The sequence below is a fragment of the Epinephelus fuscoguttatus genome, linkage group LG20, assembly GCF_011397635.1.
Source record: "Epinephelus fuscoguttatus linkage group LG20, E.fuscoguttatus.final_Chr_v1".
NCBI classification, from domain to species: Eukaryota; Metazoa; Chordata; class Actinopteri; order Perciformes; family Serranidae; genus Epinephelus; species Epinephelus fuscoguttatus.
In genome coordinates, this window is record NC_064771.1 from 31,383,460 (window position 1) to 31,405,948 (window position 22,489).

A 22,489-nucleotide genomic window follows, 5' to 3' on the forward strand; every position below is an offset into this window, starting at 1 on the left:
CAAGTGATATTTAAAAAAAAAACAAACAAAAAACATGCAAAAATAGCACTCAGACGGAAAACTGAGTTTATTTTTCAGTTAATAAAAAGCAGATTTGGAGACATTATTATGTGGAGGAAAAGTTAAATCTGAACTGTAATTAATCAGATTAAATCAAACTTTATTTACAAAGCACCTTTCATTCAATCATGCAGCCCAAAGTTCTTCACAGAGCAGGAGTCAAACAGCACAGAGGAAGTAACAAGTGAACAGCTAGACAATACAACAATAAAAGATAAAGTATTTTAAATAAATAACATTTTAAATAACAAATTAATTAAAAAAAAAAAAAAAAAAGTAGAAAATGCCAAAGGTGAGACTTAAAAACGGACAGAAAAAGACGAGGCACCATTACGTAAAAGCCAAGCAAAAAAGATAAGTCTTAAGGTTTCTTTTAAACATGTCCACTGAGGTGGAGTTTCTCAGATGTTCAGATAGACTGTTCCATAGAGCTGGGCCGCAGTGGATCCCCATGAGCATGCCAGCAGTTGAGGATCTAATGGGACCTATGAGGTACATACCTAAAAAGCATGTCTGAGAGAGAGGCTGGTGCCAGGTCATTTGATATAATAATCCTTAACTTTGTTACAGCTCTCAGAGGAGAGAAGAGACTAAATGCATTTATGTTTTAGGCTGTAGAAGGACTTGGTTCTTAATATTACTGAATAGAAAACAAATTTCAGCCAGTCACTGTAATTTTTTTGAAAGTGAAATATGTCTACTTATTATAGCTGTTTTATTTTTTTGATAATGTGACCAATCTGATTGCATGAACACATTGAACAGATGTCCCAGAATTTGCCTTTCCAGGCCACCACATGCACTGTATATTTAACTTTACAGCACAGCATAAATTTATGTCCACTGTATTAGAAGCAGCACTTTATTCAAATAAACACAAGAAGTTTGTGCTCTAGAAAAGGATCAGCACTCAGTGAATAACCTCCTAAGCCCTATGATAAGCTATTATGGTGTGGCTTTCCTATACAGACCAATGAGCAGTGATAACTAACATGTCTTTGGGGTCATCGGGTGGGAACCTCCTTTCACCAGTGTTTCGCCTAGTTGGTCCCACGACACCTCCAGGAGGCTAGACAGTGATCTCTGGCGTCCCAGAGACACTCCCCTAATGCCAGCTCTCACTGTTCCCCGCACCAACCCAACAAAATCTAACAAATCAGTCAGATGATTTGCAGGCAGAGTTAAACCAATGTTACCAAGGGCATTTCCAGCACTACAGTAACCCAGACTGAGACTTGCATGACTAGACTATGGAACATTTTCTTCCTATCTGTTTATTATATTTGATAGCAACAAAGCTTAAGCCAAACTTCTTCAGTATTTAAAATCATTTTATTTGCACCCTGTCCTGAAACTGGGGCAGTTTGCTCACAGCGGGGAGGGGAGAAGGTGGGAAAATCTGCAGCAGGCTCCATTTCCAAGAAACAGATGACACCCAGTTAACATTTGTAATCACAGATATCATTTTCCTTGTATAATCATACTACACACCTTTCAGCCAAATATAGCCTTCACGTCGACAGGAGAACTCGCCCAATCAGACTGTGTGCAGGCCTCTCCCTCTGACTGCATATATAAAGGTTACTTGATCAAATAAAATCAAACATCTGCATAGTCTGACCTTTAATAGCTTCAATCCAACATCTTTAAATGGATTGTTTCTGTTATTTGTGAGCCAGAGCGTCAAATATTGGTGCTTAAGGCGTTTTTTGCAGCTGTGAGCATGTCAACTAACTGTTTCATTTGTCAGAAGAGGGTGCAAGTACTGATATTTTACTATTGTGTCCACACATCTTTCAAGATACATTTTTTTTTTCTATTATCCAGAAGAAATCAAAAGATATAAAGGTTTAAGTTTTATACAATTGTTTGTTTGAATAAAAGGACTAAAACGTCATTATGCTGCCCCCTAGTGGTTTTTATCGGCAACAGACTTTAGTTTCTAATATTGTGCTTTTATGACTTGTTTCTTTAATAATTATTTGTGCAAATAATGTTGTTGTCGATCTGTTTGTGCTGTAAAGCTGTTCATATAGACTTGTTTGTCACAAAGCATCAAACACACAAGGAACTTTTCATAATTCAACATGTCCTGACAGAGAGAAAGGATGTCATCCTTCACCTCACGTCACTCCACTTCTCTCTGGACAACAGCAACAAATTCATCACCTAGAAAACCATGGAGACTTTGTCAACCCTCACTTTTCAAAAACGTTAAAACCAGCTAATGTTGCTCACTATTTTTGTCGGTATTGGCAATACTGAATTGCAAAATCACAAAAGTCTCCTGTATAAATGGCAAGTGTTGGGCACTTGGGCTATTTAATTGCACAAACTCCAATATTCAACATGACATATATTTAATAAAACATGCAGGCCAGTGAATTAGTTATGAATAAAGAATGTGATAAAACGTTGGCTTCATTATAACAACAACAGAATTAATACATTGTGTACGGAGTCTGCCAAGTCCAAAAAGGTCTTTATTTAAAAACTTGTGCGCACAAGAAATTAAAAATAAAATCTTTTGCGACCATAGGGGCTCCGTAGTTTTGTAATATGTGATAACAAATTATTTCTGGAGCAGATCAGCTGAATAAAAAAAACGTCATGATGAGAGGAGTTTGCAGAGATCCGGTTGCTGCAGCAGGATCATCCCGGACGTTTCATGTGCGCTGCGGTTACTTCACTTCAGCTCGATCACCGTTTGGCTTCACTTCACTACAAACTTGTAAAAGCGCCTGGCCGACGGAAATGCGCGCAGGAGCCACCAGCTGTGTGGGAACGGGGAAGCGGTTCCGGTGCTGAAGTGTCAAAGGTCTGATCTGATCCTACCTGGAGCGACTCTCCGGTTTCACTGCGGGACGCCACTGCGTCAGCAACAGCTGTCCTGCAGCCACGCACCGGCTGCCAGAAGGGGAGAATTACGTCCTCGGTGGAAGGCTTCGCGGAAGACTTGATTTTTTTTTTCAAGTTTGTTGGATTCTGTGGGAATATTTGCTTTACCGTGCAAGGTAACCCAGCACCTACAGGAGCCTACAGGACTCCTGCATGAAGCTCAGATCATAAAAGTTTCCCGTCAGGCTGCAGACTCAAAGGTTTTGCTTTGACTTGATTCTTTACGTTTTGCTGCTGTTTTATGTCATAGCTGGCTGTGAGTTTGACACCTCTTACCTTTGTGGTGGATGAAGGCATCTTCCCGATTTTAAGGTTATAGTTCAGCTATTTGGTGTAGGGTGTTAATTTCTCCTCCTTATTTGGACTGTGGTGAAACTTGAACGCTTTTCTATCGAGTAACGCAGATTCACTCGGCTGCTGTTTGATAAGGAGCATTTTAAAGGTATGAAAAGTGTGTTTGCAAACTAAATGAAGCGACGCCTGCTCAAAATAATCAGCTGCTCTGCCGAAGAAATTAAATGCAAAGATGCGTTTTGATATGCGCGCTTTTGTTCTAATAATAAACACAGACCTGTAATTGAGCTTCGGACAGATTTGGATTTGGTAGATTTACGGCTCCTCAGCATTATATGTGCGTTTGAGCAACGTGTTTGTGTTGTGAAGTTGCACATGTAGCTTGGAAGTAGTGTTTTACTACTCTATTATGTTACAGTATGTACAGTATGAGAGGGAAAACTGCGCATGAGCATCATAACAGGGCTTCACCTGCCAGGTGAATAATCTCCCTGGAGCCACATGGCTGCAATGTCCAGTGTGGACACTTTGCAGCCGTCTCAATCCCCACTATGCCTCCTCCCACGAGGACAACGTTTTATTTTTAGCTCATGTCTTCATGGCAGATGGGCAAGATACTGTGATGCTGTGGATGCTCATACCCCACCATTTCTCTGCCGTTAATCCATGTAGCCCAAATCAGAGGTGTGGGACTACAGACAGCCTGGCTCCATGCAGGCAAGGCAGATCTTTTGGACACTGCAGATTTTAACAGGATGGGTTTTTACAGTTGAGCTCCAGGAGTTGTGGATGGGGTTCATCAGGTGGTGTTTGTTGAGTTCTTAGAGTGAGTTTTGTGTTTTCACATTGCATCATTTCTCTTAAATATGTTTGTATTCTCCTCTGACAGCCTTACTTGTGTCATCACATGTGTGACAGGTGGTATAAAATATGGACTTCTGTAGCTTTCAACGTGCAAAATCGTGTGAAGATGTGTCAGTGGTCTTCCTCTGCCTGAGTCTGTTTGTGTGCCTCGCATCACATGTTCTTGGACGCAGAAGGTGTCGGTTTTGAGTTTCTTTCACCAAGTGAGCCCATGTGACCGCTTGGCCAGGCCTCTTGTATTTTCCAGAGTATTCAAAAGGTGAAATAAGGTTAAAGATCAGTTAAACTTTTTTTTTTCCCTCCTAAAATCTCATTTGTTCATTTCCCCCATTTTGATAATTGTGTTCAACGTACAGTTTTGTTTCTTTCCCCAGCTCAAAATTATGTGACACATTATGCTGAAGTTCTGTTTTAGCTATATGGTTCGAACATGAAGAGCTCCTTCGTGGACGTTCGTGTTTTTTAAGGACTGGATTGGCATTATGAATATGATAATAGGTCCCTCAGGTCCCTCACAAGCTGGATGGAATATTCTCCATATCATTTTCACATGTAATCTACTCAGATTTCTGTGCAGCCAGTGCAAAGGCCAAATGGGTCAGTTCAAAGCAGCAGAAATCTGTTTATAGAGCTGCTTTAGATGATATCAAAGACTGACATTATTCCTGGTGTATTCCCAAAAATAATTTACTTTTTAAGTCATTTACTAGTTTAGATCCAAGACTGTTTATTAGTGCCCTAAAGGCTCAAATTGTTAGTGACATCATATTGTTATACTGTCATTAAAACTCTCGAAAAACTGCTTATATTGTACATTGCTGCAAACCACAAATACAGATGTGTATACAGATATGGTTACAGTCGTACATAATTTTGTGGCAGATACACTGAAACTTTTCTCATCAGTGCAGTGGTGAAGGTGTAGTTAGGTTTTGGCATGAAAGTCACTTGGTTATGGTTAGGAAAAGATCAAGTTTTGGCTTAAAAGATCCACGTTTGGTGGCATGAACGCCGCTGGGGAAGCAGGGACTGTTTCTGTGAAAAAACACCCAGGTTCTGTGGCTCAAATGCTGTGATGTGTCGCTGCAAAACACCCAGGTTTGGCAAGAAACACCCAGGTCTGGTGCCACAGATGCTACTTGGAAACGCAGTGTTTCTGTGAAAAACGCTCAGGTTCAGTGGCTCCAACGCTTCCTGGAAACACCACAGTTTTTTTTTGGTAAAAAACACCCAGGTTCGGTGGCTCACTTGCCACTGGGAAACGCTGTGAAGTGCTGCTAAAACACCCAGGTTCAGTAAAACACACCCAGGCTCAGTGCCACAAATGTCAAACACCAGTGGGACCGCAGCGAAGGGTCTGTAAAAAACAGCCAGTGTTGTTGGTTTCCAACAGCGGTCTGCTGCTTGGCAGGCATCTCACCTCAGTGACACACTACCCACCATGCCCTCCACCTCCCGATAACGAAAGTCAGCTTAGCCTATATATTACTTTGCTTTGGAAACATTGATGTGATACGTATGAAACATGCAAATGAAATGTATTTGTGGTTTGCAGCAAGATGTAGGCCTAATGCCAACATTTGGTCATTATCCAGGAGACCAAGATGTTTGTGGTGAAACATTTGCTTGGCAGCTGGAGACACATTATTTGGCTGCATCCTCCAATAAAAGTCTGGATGTATAGATCAGCAGGCCTATATGTCTCTGTTTGCCATCCAACTATCTGAACGCACCAGGGAGATTATGCTAGGTCTTCGCAGCTCCTCGGTATGCAGCAACAGAGGCATACCGTGAATGACGGCAGCTGTCCTCTTAGCAGCAACATAACGCATGTAGGGATGTGGTGCAGACTGAGTCCACTGTGCACACATCTGATAAAGACATCAGAGTAGGACTACAAGGGCTTGACCCTGAGTAGTTAGTGAGGCCATGAACAGGCTGATCATTTTCAGTCGTGCAGAAACTGCGTCTGTTGGCAATGTACAATGACACGGTGCAGGAAGTAGGAACAGGTGGAGAGGCCTGTTTTAATGTGGCTCCCTATAGCGTTTGAAATACAAGGTTAACTGCTGGGTGACAGGGTGTTGAAGCAAGCTGGGAGAGGGCGAAGCACTGTGTTGCGATTTGACCCCGTGAGAAAACAGGGGGAACAGGAGCACGGCAAATGTCAAAGGACGTGTGAATAAAAAGCCCTTGTTTGCTCTGTGGATCTGTTGTTTACAACTTAACCACATACCAGGAGCTGTAAGAGCTGTGTAGTGAGGGGACTGAGATGTTTGTCATGTTGTCACAGGACTTTGAACTCATCAGGGCACCAGAGTTACGAGTTAAACAAGTCATTAAAATTGATTTAACTGTTAGGTTTGTAACACTTGACAACACTTAAGTTGTCTCCTACTATAGAGGAAAGTTTCTGCTTGCCTCCAAGTTAATTATCAGTAATTTAATTGCTTATGCTTCACTGGTTCACCGACCTAAACGTTTTCCCTGCACAACCTCTCTTGTCGTATGAACTCGAGCTACCCTTGTGACAAAAGCCAAAAGCTAGTTCGGCTAGTTTCCGGAGGTGAATATTGGCATTCGCATTCCACGGCCGGCTAGTGTAACGAAGAGGTGTCTACATTACATCGTCTATATCCTCAGCCGGAATGTCACAGGTCACATGGCCCAAGCTGACATGCAAAGTGAGATATATATTACTGTCGGGAAAGCTTCTGAAATCTAACATTCACTCCCTCAGTCAGTTTCAGTTTGCCACCTGTCCTCAGAGCGACTGCAGGAGCGCGGTTGTGTAATGAGCTGATTGTCCTCAGCTAGACTCTTAAAATCAAGTAGGTTTACTAAAGAGCTGAGCTTAAGTGTGAGGTAATTGATTTAAGAGGGAAATGTTGTACTTTCTACTCCACCACATTTATTTGACAGTCAGTTTACAAATTAGAATTAGAATGTACGATAAGCCCATAAAGTACAACACATACAAGATTACGCTTGTGGTTCCCAGCAGGGTCTGGTTGCCATGTTTCAGACGTTGTTAGCAGCTCTACCAAAGACACATTTCCCCTTTAAACTGCTCAAGTGATTTTATTTAGATAATAGTTTGAGGCCCGAAGAATAAAAGATGATAGAAAAGTTTGAAAAAAGGGTGTAGCTGAACTTTATTATCATCTCATGACCCCTCAGATATATCTGCTGACCCTTAAAGGGACAGTTCATCCCAAAAATCAACAATCCATATTTTTCCTCTTACCTGTAGTGCTGTTTATCACTATGGATTGTTTTGGTGTGAGTTGCAGAGTGTTGGAGATATCGGCCGTAAAGATGTCTGCCTTCTCTTTAACATAGTGAAACTAGATGGCACTCGGCTTGTGGTGCTCAAAGCGGCCAAAAAATATGTTTGAGCACACAACAGCAATGTCTCTTTCCAGAAATCACGACTTACACACTGATGTATCGGTATTAATAATCTAATAATATTATGTATTATAATATATAAGTGAAGGCGGCCATTTTACTACAGAATGATTACTTTTACTTTTGATCTGATGTATGTTTTTCTGATACTTCTGTTATGTTAAGATTTTCAATGCAGGACTTACTTGTAACTTAAGTAACAGATCTGACGACCGCTGAATCAAACACTGGCGCAACGTGTACTCTTTACACAAGTTGCGTCTCAGACAGGACTGTATTTTCTGGACGTGTTTTATGGCGAGTTTAAGCGTGATACACAGAATCTATTTTGACTGATACTGAATATCACTCTTGCTGCACTCTTGGCTCTTTGGTGCGAAGAAACACACGCTGATAAATGTAGCTACAAAACTCAACACAGCGCCAAAGCATATTATTTACCTGACTGACGCGAGAGACAAGGCAACAGCCTCTTTGGGGTGGACTTTCTTGAGATTGGCGGGTCCTCAGTTTTTTTTTTGTTTTGTTTTGTTTTTTTTAAAGGGACGTTTGATGGCTTCAGCAGTAACAGTGTGATGTAATGCAATCAGGAAATGTTCACCATAAGCCGCGCAGAAACACATCCATTCTCAGGATGTGTATTTTAAGGTTGGCTCACGGTTGAGTGCGGCCTCCCAGAATGGGGTTTTGAAAGGGGATGATGAGGGGGGAAACTAGGGCTTGGAAGGTGTTGGGCTGTGCAGGTTGCCTTGATATTGGTAATAAATCTAAAGTTTTCTTGGGTAGGATAAACTGACCCCTGTAGTATTACTGCTTAAGGAGAAAGGTGCCCTGTCAGTTGTGTTTGAGTGATTAAAGATGGCGGCTGTGATGAGTGATAGGGTTATGATGAAATGATTGAAGTCATTGAAAGAAGGATTCAGAGCCTCAAGTGTCACATAGCGAGGCGGTGGGGGGTTGTAAAGTAGCGCATAAGCGGTGCGGAGGCGGAAGCTTAGTGTGTTTGGGGCCCCCGTGTAAAATAGAAGGTAGTGGAGAGAGGAGTCAGCTCGGAAAGATAAGTTGGCATGCCGTCCTGTTTATCGGAGGGATGTGAGGCGCAGAGCGAAGGCTCAGCCAGGAAGGAATGAGCAGAGTCATCGGGCCTCTGAAACACGACGCTCTCTCTTGATTGCCTGGAGCAGCTGGGCAGCCACCGTATCTGTGCGAGCGTGTGCGTCTGCTCACAAGTGTGTGAATGCATCATTTTCTGTTTGAGTGAGGTGGCTTGAGGGGGCCTATATTAATGTGTGTAACCAGTGGCTATCACTGCCTCTTGTGTCTGTGAACTCTTCTCTTTTTACAGCCTGATACCAGCTCGTTTGTCTGTTCTGGTGATTAATGCCACGTCTTCATTCTGTGTTTAGTCTCTGTATCTTAGTTTCAGAGCATGAAGACATTAAACTTCAGTTTAACAGACTTTATTGCAAGTGGTGACGTCTGAAAGCGACAGCCAAAATGAGATGCTTTGTAGTTACTTTTAAATAATCTGACATGATTTTTGCTGCAAAAAAACCTTTCCTTTAACCCATTTCTTGTTAGCTTAAAAGTCCATTGTGTAGGATTTAGGAGGATATATTGGCGGAAAAGGAATATAGTATAATATGTCTGTTTTTTGCAGTGTATCGTCACCTGAAAATAAGAACCGCTGTGTTTTTGTCACCTTAGAATGAGATGTTTTAATCCACCTACAGAGCAGGTCCTCGTCTATGGATACCACCATGTTGTACCGCCATGTCTCTACAGTAGCCCCAAGCAGACAATAAAACACTGGCTCCAAACAGGGCCACTTGTATTTTGGCGTCGGCCACTGTAGTTAGCAGCCCCTCTGCAATTAGAGTGTCAGAAAAACACTGGGTTTTTTTTAACAAGAAGCTGCTCTTATCAGTTTTTTTACGGGTTTAAATCACCATCTGAAATAGAAAAAGAGCGTGCACCTGCTGTTGCTGGGCTAGCTGCCCATGTCTGCCGTGCCAAATAGTACTCGGGAAACACTGATTTGTAACTTGAAACTGCTTTATGCATTATTTTTACTGGTTTAAATCAGCGGGTCAGTTTGTTTCAGAGAGAGGGGGACCTCTGCTAACAATTTGGGTCACGGTAAAAACCTTCTGAACATCTAGATCCGGTGCTGGGCTAGCAGCCCGCCTTCAACATGCTAAAAATCATGACACTATACATTTAAATCACTTGGTCTGTATGTTTTGGAGAGGAAGAAACCTCAGCGAATAATTCAGCTCCCAGTGAAAACCTCCTGATCAATGAACACTGAATGAATTCTAACCCAGAGTAGTTTCAGCTGGTTGCAATCTGCAATCCTCACTGCTTCTTCAAGGCCCACCTTTACAGTAGTAATTGTGTCTTTGTGTCTTTGTGTCTTTCAGAATATTTTCAAATACATATCAAAGCTCATTTGCAACTCATTCAACTTAAAATATATAACATTTGCAGAATGCATGTTGATTGTGTTGCTCTCTAGCAAATATATTTTCCCTCTCAACTTGTTTCAGTCAAGATCTACATAGCTATTTAACAATAACATACCATCTTCAGGTTAAGTTGTTGTAAAATTACATAGCAGGAAGTGTGACAACTTAAGAAGTAATATCTTTTGTTTTATATGGCAGGATCCACCAGTTTAAAGGAGAATAAACCACTGTGTCTGTACTATCAGGAGCCTAACCTCAGCTGCTCCAGACGAAACCAGACTGGTTGCTAAACACATCAAAGGATGTAAGCGAACGCCACTTGGACCCTGATATGGAGCGTCTGCTAAGCTAATAAGTAATCTGATGTACACTAGTAATGTCATGGTCTCTTTAGAACGGTGGGAAAGTCCGAGCCCTAGTCCCGAGTGCATCTAGTCATTTAGGTGCCATCTTAAACACTTTTTAAGCACTCGTGGTGTAGAGAGGGGTGCAGGGTCGGAGATGTGGGGCACAGGGTGGAGGGCAGGAGGGTGAGGGCTTTGGACATAGGTCACAGACACATATGGAGACATAGACCTTTAGCAAAGTGGTTCCTAACCTTTTTGGCTTTTGACCTCTTAAGACAAAGGTGTGTCTACATGTGACCCCTGAACACGGGTTTAAAATGTTTTAAGCAGTTGTCATTTAAATAACACAAGAACAGGTCAAACTATTTGATATTTAACCAAAAAATAGGATATAAATATGTATAAATTTGTTTAGTATAACCTTTTTCATCACAACCCCAACACTGCTTTAATACACTGGCTCCCAACCTGGGATCCCGACCCACATTAGAGGTCACCAAATCTTGACAGGGGGTCGTGAGGCCTTCTTGATTTTAAGGGGTGTAAGAAAACTTTAGAATATATGTGTATATTTGTACAGGAGGCCTATATCTCAGCATTTCATTCATTTCTGTGAAGAACGCTAAATGAAATTGTTATTTTCAAAGTTTATATTGTTATTCAAGATCTAAACTTTAAAAAAATCTCACAGGACAAGGTCACAGTTAAGACCTGAGCACAAGCTGTACTCACAGAGCCTTTACTCTTTACTACACAGCCTCCTGCATTAGCAAAGTGTGCAGTTAAAACAACCCAAGAGCTAACAGAACAATGGCCAAGTGTCAAAAAGGGTGAAAAAGAACACTGAATTTGTCAAAAAAGAAGCCAATAAGTTTGAGTAACTGTTAACAAATAAGAAAATTAAAAATACAGTGAGAGGCTCGCATATAAACTTTTTTAAAATGTCACAAAAACTGATCTCTGATGCAACATTCATTAATAGAAAAGTGGCCCCTTAAGAAAAAAGGCTGAGAACCACTGTTTTAATACATCTGTGACACACCAATGCTTAAAAGACTAGGAAATCCCTCGATCAACTAATCATCAGAAGACTGATCAGTGCTTTTCCTTCAATCATTTATTGAATAGAAATATCAAACATGGGTTGCCCTGGTGGCCTCAGCATTAAGTTGACATTTGCTGCACGTTCTTCCTCATCTCTCTTCCCCCTTATTTCCTGTCATCTGTCCACTGCCATCTGTTTCTGAAGAAACATTTCTCTATTTCATACCACCGTAAATTTAATACTTTATTTTAGGGCCCGACCGATATGGATTTTTTGGGGCCGATGCCGATTCCGATATTATGGAATAAAAAAATTTGATAACCGATATATCAGCCGATTAAATTTTACGTTTTTCAATTTAAAAAACCCCAAAATACCTGCTTTTGATGGCTTAAATATAGTTCAAACACTCATTACAAAGATATAATTTGAAGGAAGAACATTTTACTATTTTCAGATACTTTTATTATCAGAAATTGTGTGGAACAAGCAGCATATGAACAATTTGAACACAAAATAAATCAAAAATATGATGTGCAAAAAGGCCCCTGGGAAATAAAATAATCATGCAGAGTCTACAGGAATTAAGACATTCACATGTATGTTCACAGTACCAGAGTTCTTCTTATTATTGCCAATTTAACAGAGGTAGGTTATAGTGCAAAAAATAACACAAGGACATCATTTCTAAGTAAAACACCATATTCCCTGCATTTTATTAGTGATGAAAATATAAGTGTTAATATCGGCGTCAGTCTGGCAACTTTTGGCCGATTGCCGATTATTCTCTAATGGCTATAATCGGCCAATTAAATCAGCCGGCCGATAAAATGGTCGGGCCCTACTTTATTTATTTAATAACTCAAATAAGTAATTTTTGTTTTTGTGTCTCGGGACTTGTGGTAATTTGTAATGCACGTACTACATTTTATACCGATTGGAAGTGGAGGAGTCTTAAAGGAACACTTCGCCCCCAAAATGACCATTTGCATATCAGTCACTCACCCCATGTTACGTTGAATTTGTGAATAAAACTTTGATTTTGACTGAAGAATCCAACCTCTCACACACCTCCTGCAGTATAATCCCAGTCTCATCTATCCTGTCGTATGCTCAGTTCTTCCCAACAGACAACCTTTTTTTGACAGGGAACGAAACTAAAAGTGGAATTATCTTTGCTTTCTACGAAGCCAGACTCCACTGACAAAAACACATATTTTAGCTTGCTGAACATGTGAGCTGCTGCTCTACCACTGTCTCGCATAGCAGTTTGTTTGTGTAACTATGTGACTCGTGGTGTTTTAAAGGGTCAGTTTGGATTCACCAAAGTCACACAATAAGTCACAATAACTAACTGATTGAGGCAGCCATAGAGCAGCGGCTTCCATGTCCAGCAAGGTAAAATATCTGTTTTTGTCAATGGAGTCTGGCTTTGAGGAGAGCACTGATAAGTTTTATTTTTAGTCAAGTTTAGACAAGTGTTTTTGCTTCATTATCATGAAGTAAATGTTGATTTCACAGTGTAATAGCTGCAGAAAAATGTCACCATCGGAGCAACTTGGTACGATTCCCAGGGAAAATGAAAGCTTGGTTTAAAAGGAAGGCAGGAAGTGTGTCAGCCATTGTGCAACCAAAATAGGAGGAAGACAGTCCTTTTGTTTTCTGTGGTAGCTGTCCCCATTTACCAAAGAGTATTAGTGTATGGCAGAGGGTGGAACAACCAAAGCAGCTAAGGAAACTGAAGAAGGTGTTTATAGAGTATTTAATTCAAATAAATTGTTAACAGTTGAATTAAAAATGGTTGATGTAACAGTGTGCATAGCATCTCAAAATGTACTGTATTCTCTGTATTCCCTCCTCATCCTCCCCCAGCTCCTTCTAGGGAAACCCCGGTGTGGTGGTATCCCTTCGCGATGCGAAGATGGCGCCCCTGCTCCCTCCCCCAGGCACCGATATGTTCCGCCGTTTCACCCCGGAATCGCTGGCGGAGATCGAGAGGCTCAAGGAGGAAAGAAAAAAGCCAGCAGAAGTAGAGGGCCATGTGGAAAGAAAAAAGGCCGCGGAAGAAGAGGGCCACGAGGAGGAAGAGCCAACGGCCCCAAATGCTGATCTGGAGGCGGGCAAGAGTCTGCCCTTAATATTCGGAGACCCTCCGCCAGAGCTGCTCAACACACCTCTGGAGGACCTGGACCCCTTCTACAAAGCACAGAGCGTCAGTCTGAGCACATCCTGGTCTCACACGACAACTCTGTCCCTACATAACCTAGAGGATGTATTACTTAACATAAACCTCAGCTGCATACAGTATACCTTATGCAATGTACACCATTTCATTCGTGGCATATGTTACCGTTAAATGTTAAAGTATCATTTCAAGATTGTCATCGCCAAGTATTGATTGAAATGTAGGAAGTATTTTTAGACTGTCTCATATTTATACAGACCGTCTGTGTTTTTCAGACATTCATTGTGATCACCAAAGGAAACACAATCTACAGGTTCAACGCTGAACCGGCTTGCTACATTCTGAGCCCCTTTAGTGTGATTAGAAGAGGAGCCATCAGAATTCTCATACATTCATATCCTTTGAACTATTTATGCTTTATCTATTGTATTCTTAAATGTAAAGACGTTTGAACTAGACATACAGTGATGCAGATTTTAAAGGGAGTGTTGACTTACACATAAAATGTCTGTGTTTGTTTCCTTAATCCTGAATTAAATTATTTAGCATGTTCATCATGATTACCATTCTATCGAACTGTGTATTCATGACGATGAGCAACCCACCAGCATGGAGTAAAACCGTCGAGTGAGTGCTCCTTTATTGTAGTTTTCAGTCATTCCTGCATCACAGTACATTTCATTTTTGCTTATACTAACTTGTGTTTCTTCCCAGGTATGTTTTTACTGGTATCTATACCTTTGAGGCAACAGTCAAAGTGTTGTCAAGAGGTTTCTGTGTTGGATCTTTTACATTCCTTCGAGATCCATGGAATTGGCTGGATTTCATGGTGATCAGCATGGCGTAAGTGCACTTGCACTTGATATCAGAAAGATGGTCCTATTGTTACATATTCTAAACGTCTTGACATTCAGAGTAGAACTTTGAACTAATAGATATCATTTTGTTGAAACATTAGTTTGTATATCTCTTTTTATCACTCATCTAAATACTGCTAATAGCCAAAAAAAAAAATATATATATATATATATATATATATATATATATATATATATATATATTTTTTTTTTTTTCACCATCATATATGAACAAACACCTCTGCAAAAACCCCGAGAATAAAGGCAGGAGTAAACTGGAAAGACTGGTGTATTTAAGTACAGCTGAAGTGGGGACTTCAGGCAGAACGTTTGAGGAAATATGGCCTTTCAATATATGTATTGTAAATTTTCGTCCTTTTTTTTTAACGTTCTTCAAATGGTTCACATGATATCCTATGAAAATGCAAATGCAGTGGTTGGTATGATATACAACTAACGTGCACCCCACAGATGGTGACGTCAGGTTTAACACTTCACTTGAAGGTATCTACATAAGGGTGACATGACACGGTCATGAACTTGTCATAAATATTATGTACATGTCATAAACGTTTATGACTGCTGTCATTACGTGTTATTCAGTTTTTGTAATGACAAGTTGACATTGTTTGGGTTGTCTTGATTATGACAACTTGACATTAATTAAAGTGACATTACCAGAAGTTGTCTTTGTCATAATAATAATAATCATTATGTCAACTTGTCATAAACGCAAAAAGAGTTGCATTTCTTGTTAATGTCAAGTTGTTATGACAAAGACAACTTCTGGTAATGTCATCCTGGCTAATGTCAAGTTGTCATTATAAGGACATCCCAAACAAATTTAATGTCAACTTGTCATGACCACAAACTTCTGGTAATGTCACTTTGATTAATGTCAACTTGTCATTACAAAAACCAGATGACACTTAATGACAGCAGTCATAAACATTTATGACATGTACATAATGTTCATGACAGTGTCATATCATAGTTATGACAGTGTCATGTCACTCTTATGTAGATACCCTCAAATAAAGTGTTACCAAATAAAGTTATATAGGTTAGGTTTAGGAAAAGATTCGGCGTTGTCACATTATGTATATAATATAAAGTTATGCACTTAAGTTAAAGATGTGTAGCTTAAATTTAGGAAAGGAAACACTGTTGGGCATCGTCACTTTACATACATAACATGAAGTTACATAGGTTAGGTTTAGGACAAGAAACACGATGACCATGTAAAGTAAAATATTTCAAATGTCACTTGCTTTCACATGGGACACAAACATTTGTCTTGTGTGGAAAATTCTGTGTTGTTTGACCCATCCATCACTTTTGGTCTTTATACTACTTCCTTCTTTACACCTGTCAGCGCATTGGTCATGTGATCACAGCCTTTCTAGCTATGTGGGTTACACAGAGATTATTGGCTAATGATTGCGTGGGTTATATACGAATTCTGGTGCATTACTTTTGGTAGATGTATGTAAAAGCAGTGCATGAGAACAGTTGGCATTTTTAGACAAAAAAATAGGTAAATAGGGTAAAAATTCTAACCAAAAGATATCACCATGAAACTTACTCGCAGTAAGACGATTATTTTTTTGTATTACAAGTCATCTGAAGTTTTATGTTAAAATATGCAAATGAGGCATTCTCTGATTTAATCTGCCCTTTTATATACATTTCCAGAACAGAAATCTGAACTAAAATAAGCAACTAAATATGTAGTTTAGATATTTTCTCTCCACTAGTCTGAAAGAAGACAGTCATAAAAGTACACTGCCTAATCGAAGTGACAAACTGTCAGCTAATGCGAAACCTGATATTGTGCAGATTTTGTGCATTTTAAACCAATACAAAAAGGAAAATGAATACAGTTCTCCTATGTAGATAATGCCTTTGATTAACTGCTTCATGTCTTTCCACAGATACGTCACTGAGTTTGTTGACCTTGGCAACGTGTCAGCCCTCAGGACATTTCGTGTACTTCGAGCCCTCAAAACAATTACTGTGATTCCTGGTATTTAAAATATTTTGTATATGAATTTTATTATTTTTGTATGTGACTTTGCTTCACTTTCATGTTTTTATTTACATCTATTGATGTTGGCATTATGTTTTGTGACAATGGAATACAAATAATTTGTTTACCTGATTCAGAAACATGCCCCCCACATATACCTTGTGTTTTGTCAGGTTTGAAAACCATCGTGGCCGCTTTGATCCAGTCGGTGAAGAAAATGGTGGACGTCATGATTCTGACCGTCTTCGCCCTCGCTGTTTTCGCCCTCGTCGGCCTTCAGCTCTTTATGGGAAATCTGCGTCACAAATGTGTGCGGTGGCCCATCGACACAAATGAAACTGCATTTGAATTTTTTAACACCACCGCCACGTTAAACGACACCCTGTCCTTCAACAACACCATCGGCGTCAATGAGACAGCATATTCCAACAGTACCTTCAATTTCATCGAGTATATTGAAAACACAGGTATGTTTAACACATATTAGATCTTGTATTTTAAGCTGATATCATCCTGCCTGTGGATCCTCAGTGGGAAAGATTCCACTATGTCTTCTTGTTTGGTTACAGAAAATCACTATTTTTTGGATGGCAGCCCGGATGCTCTGATTTGTGGAAACAGCTCTGATGCTGGGTATGTATCATCCACGCTGACACCACCATGATAATTTGTCTGGTCAGTCTGGTCTGAGTGTTATGTGGAGGCTGGGAGAGCGATTATAGCATGTTGAATCTTCATCTTTGTTGATAGAAAGTGCCCAGAAGGATACACATGCATGAAGGCTGGGAGGAACCCCAACTTTGGCTACACCAGTTTTGACTCTTTTGGCTGGGCCTTCCTGGCCCTCTTTAGACTCATGACCCAGGACTACTGGGAGAACCTCTTCCAGCTGGTTGGCACTTCTTTCATTTATTGCAAACAGATTCAATAGGACGTATAGCTTGAAAGTTTTTCAAAAATAAAGTCATGCAAAGAAATTTGTCCTTAGTTCTCGTAGTTTCTTTTTTGCTCCAAACACAGATCCTGCGGGCGGCTGGCAAGACATACATGCTGTTCTTTGTGGTGATTATCTTTCTGGGCTCCTTCTACCTCATCAACCTCATCCTGGCCGTGGTAGCCATGGCTTATGATGAACAGAATCAGGCAACTCAGCGAGAGGCCATAGAGAAAGAGGAGGAGTTCCAGCGGCTACTAGAGCAACTCAAGAATCAGGAACAGGTAACTTTTACAAGCAATAAGCACCATAGCTGCTCACGACTTCCACTAGAGCTGTGTTGAAGTTATTTGCTTAACTATTTTTAACTTGATGACTGTGGTTGCTGCCATGTAACAGCTTATGGCAAAAATTAAAGACCTTTTGTTTTGTTCCTTAAAGCTGGGGTAGGTAGAGATCTGGAAAATGCACCAAAACAAGCAAAAACAGCAGAATTTCAAAATACACACTCTTTCTGAAGCTCTACGCTCTTCAAACAGTAACCCAAGTGTTTCCCGTACGTTGATTTATTTAAAAATATTTTATTGTTTAGTTGCGTAGCTTGTTTGCTCAGCCCACAAAGGAGACAAGAATTAGAGCCACCCCACCACCCCTCCGCCTCACCCCCTTCTGCTGTGAACGGCTTCTCTGAGAGCAGGCAGCAGCATGGGAAACGGACCCTCAGTTGGTGGTTCAAATTGGGCCAGTGCAAATCCCTCCAGCGCCGGATGTCACAGTGGGCTGGTGGCCAGCGACAACACCTGGTCTAACCTGTATAATGGCTGCAACGCAAAGTTCCGGCAGGGAGTCGGAGGCTGGCCAGTCCCCCCGGAACTGGGGTTTGTGTCGACTGGATTCGAGTTGCTGCAGCTGCTGACTGGAGGTCTGTTTCCGGAGATGCTACCTCCCAGTGTGGTGGTCTGTAGCAGTGGATTTTGAGGCGGAGGACATAGCTCTTCAAGGCTCTGTCTAATGTTAGCTACATAAACATGGACTTGAAACTGCAGTCGTGAGCCCGTGGCTCCGGTTAGCAGAAGGCTTAACTATCTGCAACATTTTCTCTCCATCTCTGAAACACTTCGCTGATTTTGACGTGTGTTATTTAGTTTATTGTCAGTTTAGTTTATTGCCTCTTTTGGGTTGGTTTGCAGTGTAGGCAATTGTTACCAATGCTGGAATAGCAACTTTCTCTGCAGGATTCTCCGCCATTGAATCAGGCTTGCATCAAAGGGATTGGGTTTGAAGAACAGCTGATAAGAACGCCCTCTCTCTGAGACGACCTGTGATTGGCCAAAGTCTCCCGTCACAGGCTAGATCAACTAAAGGCCCTGACACACCAAGCCGACGGTCGGCCGTCGACCAAAGTTGGGCTGTCGATTCGGCCTAGTTTTTGCGGTGTGTCCTGCGCCGTCGGCACTTTGCCACCGGCGGCTTTTTGGCCGATTGAGTGTGTTGAATTGGCAGCGGAGCTTGTTGTTGAGAGAGATCACTCTGATTGGCTGTTCAGGTTTTATTTCCTCGCCCCTGTAGCGAGTGAATCTGCCTGTAGTGAAACCGGGCTAACCGGTGCTTCCTCCTCAGGCTCCACTTCACTCAGCTGCCGGACAGATCCACTGCCTCTCCCACTTTAACCTGAATAACAAACCGGAACTAGCTGGGAGCGGCTAGCAGAACGTTAGCCGCAGCATGACCGGAGGGAAGCACAGCCAGTTAGCCTCCGCTAGCCCCGGCTCTCCGTTTGGATCCAACTGTAGCACAGAGCCCTGGTTTGTTATTCAGGTTAAAGTGGGAAGAAGCAGCGCGTTTATCAGGCAGCTGAGTGAAGTGGAGCCTGTGGAGGAAACACCAGGACTGTCTGGATGTAGTAGTCCGTGGAGGTGCTGCGGTGCTCGGCTGCACAGATAGGAAACCCCTCGGCTGACAGGATGTACCACTCTCTCACTCCGCTCTCTCTCACGCAGGCGCAGAACGTACGTGCCACTTGGCTGTCAGATGTAGTTCATGTAGTGTGTTCAAATGCAACTGACACAGGACGACGTGAGGCGGCGTAGACGACACAACGGTTGGCTTTTGTCGCCGCTAGTTCTTTGATGGCGGTTTTGGTGTGTTCGCACCTTAAAGCCTGAAAACTGAGCCAAGAGGAGAAGCAGAAGTCTGGTATTCTCTCAGACCACTTAATTACAATAAGCTCCAAGTTTATTATGGGGTTTCGCCCTGATGACGCCAAAATTAAACTCCCTACCCCAGCTTTAATGAAGAATTAAAATAAATACCTGTAATTTCATGATTTAAGTGTGAGTAAATAACCAAACTTGGAACCAAAACTGTTAATATTAAGTGTTAAAATAAGTGTAAATCACATTGTTGGTAGTAAAATTTAAGCAACAGGGGTTTTTTTTGTTTGTTTGTTGTTGTTTTTTAAATCTAGCAGGCTCACGCTCTTGGGAGCCGGCTCACTCTAACTAGTAAGTCACTCAGTCATCACACCATGTCTGAGATGACAGATGATGAACCCAGCCCTAACAATGACGAGAATATCAAGGATTGTAACGGGAGAATCATCCCCCGTCTGTTAGTCAGAGCGCCCACCATGGTCAAGGTAAATCAGTCGCCCTCCGGTCACAGTTAATCTGGTCAGTCTGAAAAACCAAAAGCTTTTGGTTTAGATTTGCAACTGATTTTTCTCACCCTGTTTTACAGCCCACTACAGAGTATGAACTCAGTGAGAAGTCAATAGGCTCTTCTGTGCACAGCATGCTTCATCTGGACGAACCGGGCCTGACACAGAAGTCTGTTAGTGCTCTCACTGTGCTCACTGCAGCTGCTATGGAAGGTACAGTGCCAGTGGAGGTACTCAACACTGATAATGCACCGGCGATTGTCACGCAGAAGACTGTGATATAGGATTTATTTTATAGCTCTGATTAGACCAAAACAAGTAGACGACACAGCAGCAGCAGCCTGTAAGCGTCTAGAAGTGTCAAGTTCCTCCGGGGAATGAAGAAATACACAAGGCTTAGTTGCTGGTTCTTAGAGGAGATGCTCTAATGTGAGCTGTAATTGCTTAGATTATCAAGCAGTTGTTAACATTATACACTAGTTATATCCAAGGCCAATACAGTAGCATTGTCTTTAGCTCGCCATAATCACATTGTGTGCTGGAGAAATCCCTGTCAACATTCAGTGTCGCGCCCTCGTGGTGCTAAGCTTGGGCTATTTCAGCTCAACTATAACTTGGCACAGACATAAATTTTAACGTCACTCATCATAGCTCTCTGTTAGCTGTATCATGCATATCATTTAAAGATGTTTAAAGCTTTGATAACCTGACAGTAGACTACCTGATTGTTTTTCTTTGTCCAGAGTTGGAGGAGGCTCAGAGGCCGTGCCCACCGGGCTGGTACAAGTTTGCCGACATTTTCCTCAAGTGGGACTGCTGCCCGCAGTGGGTGCTCTTTAAAAAGTGGGTGCACTTTGTGGTGATGGACCCTTTTGTCGACTTGGCCATCACCATCTGCATCGTGCTCAACACCCTTTTCATGGCCATGGAGCACTACCCAATGACCCCGCAGTTTGACCACATGCTCTCAGTGGGGAATCTGGTAAATATCTGCCATAATAACAGACTGTGTAAAACTGAGTGGATGTAGCCCGCGGGTCTGAAAAGTAAGGGCTCATTCATGCTCCCTTTACGTACGAAAATGTATACGTCCGTTTCAAATGATGTTACCGTCACTGCCCACGTACTTCCATGCGCCCTTTACGTTGGCGTGGATGTTAACCAATATATCCACCAGGAGGCAGCCCAGAGTCAAAAGTTTATGACAACAACAAACTCAAAAACAAACATGGCGACTGTGGAGGAGATATTGATAATGTACCTCTTGCATAAAAGACAAAAACAGAGGCAGCGTTGTAGGAGGCGGTGGTCGGTGAGGCCGTTAAATACATCGCGACTGGAGGACAGAGAATTCTTTTCTCTAGTACTGCCGATGAGAGAAACTGAATTGTTATTTCTTCTTCGTGTCTCACGAGAGCTACGTATCGGGTAGTGACAGCAACACTGCCCCCACGGTTCCCGGTGGTACTGCTCCGTTTGGCCCGTATCCGTAAGCTTTATGGAAATGTGCAGAAATACGGACAAAATGAACACGGAGCACGGACAGAAGGCTCCGTCCGTATCCGGATCCGTATTTAACGTTGAGCATAAATGGGCCCTAACGCTGATGTGCAAGTGTCTCAAATGTGCATTCTTTCTAATGGCCAGCAGGGGGCGACTCCACTGGTTGCAAAAAAGAAGTCAGATTGTGAGAAAATCAGCCTACTTCTCACTTAATTTATTACTTCAGTAAACTTTTTCCTAACAAGTTTATGGTCTCAACCACTAGCTCTAAGTCTTTTTCAATACAGCAAGATGTTCGTTTTGTATATTATAGTCCCATTTAGAATAAATTAGACGATAAAGCAGGGTATGCTTTAGGGCAAACTGGAGGCTTGAAAACGGAAGGTCCACAAACCAATGGGCAGAGGGTAGAGTACTGAAAATCTCAACTCAAGTAAAGGTACAATTTCTCTCATAAAAACTGACTCAAGCAGAAGTGGAAAAAGTACCTGATTAATAGGTTACTCAGGGTAGAAGTTACTTTCCAGTACAAAATAATGAAAAAACAGCACCTTGGGTCAGCTAATCAAACAAGTAAAGATAGCCTATGTACAGTATTTGAGACATGAACAGTCCCCGACTCTCTCCATCTCTGCCCGTCTATTTACGATAGATATGAAAAATTAACATAGCTAATGTTAGCTAGCTAACAACAGTTTCATCTACAGTATGCGCAGTGTAATTCAGTGTGCTTGTGGAGGTTAGAAGAGGAGTTTTTAAAAGCATAGATCTCAGTGGTTTCAGGAGGCACAGCAAAACTTCATCGTGTAATTGTTGTCTTTTTTAGATTTTGGAATTAAAAGTGTGGCCAGATGTGGCCAGGGATTGTCGCTGGAAGCTGCCGCTTGTTACCGCATCATGGTCAAAAGATATGAAGTGCGTCTTTTTCGTCCAGG

General features: G+C 41.6%; 1 protein-coding gene across 5 annotated transcripts in view; it reads left to right on the forward strand.

Annotated features, from left to right (window-relative positions):
* Positions 1–2,715: 2,715 nt before the first annotated feature.
* The window catches only part of scn4aa (sodium channel, voltage-gated, type IV, alpha, a), a 37,896-nt gene continuing 18,122 nt past the window's right edge, over positions 2,716–22,489 (forward strand). The window contains exons 1-14 of one of the 5 annotated variants that reach the window (XM_049563620.1): positions 2,716–3,074; positions 10,194–10,299; positions 13,260–13,599; positions 13,848–13,966; positions 14,110–14,199; positions 14,287–14,415; positions 16,364–16,455; positions 16,632–16,925; positions 17,028–17,091; positions 17,209–17,350; positions 17,479–17,676; positions 19,860–20,030; positions 20,132–20,264; positions 20,795–21,033. In XM_049563620.1, coding sequence (XP_049419577.1) covers positions 13,309–13,599; positions 13,848–13,966; positions 14,110–14,199; positions 14,287–14,415; positions 16,364–16,455; positions 16,632–16,925; positions 17,028–17,091; positions 17,209–17,350; positions 17,479–17,676; positions 19,860–20,030; positions 20,132–20,264; positions 20,795–21,033 — 1,962 coding nt within the window. In that variant the 5' untranslated portion in view covers positions 2,716–3,074; positions 10,194–10,299; positions 13,260–13,308. Of the gene's footprint in view, positions 3,159–10,193; positions 10,300–13,259; positions 13,600–13,847; positions 13,967–14,109; positions 14,200–14,286; positions 14,416–16,363; positions 16,456–16,631; positions 16,926–17,027; positions 17,092–17,208; positions 17,351–17,455; positions 17,677–19,859; positions 20,031–20,131; positions 20,265–20,794; positions 21,034–22,489 lie in introns of those variants that run through there. The other 4 variants (XM_049563621.1, XM_049563619.1, XM_049563622.1 and 1 more) reach the window with 4 other exon arrangements.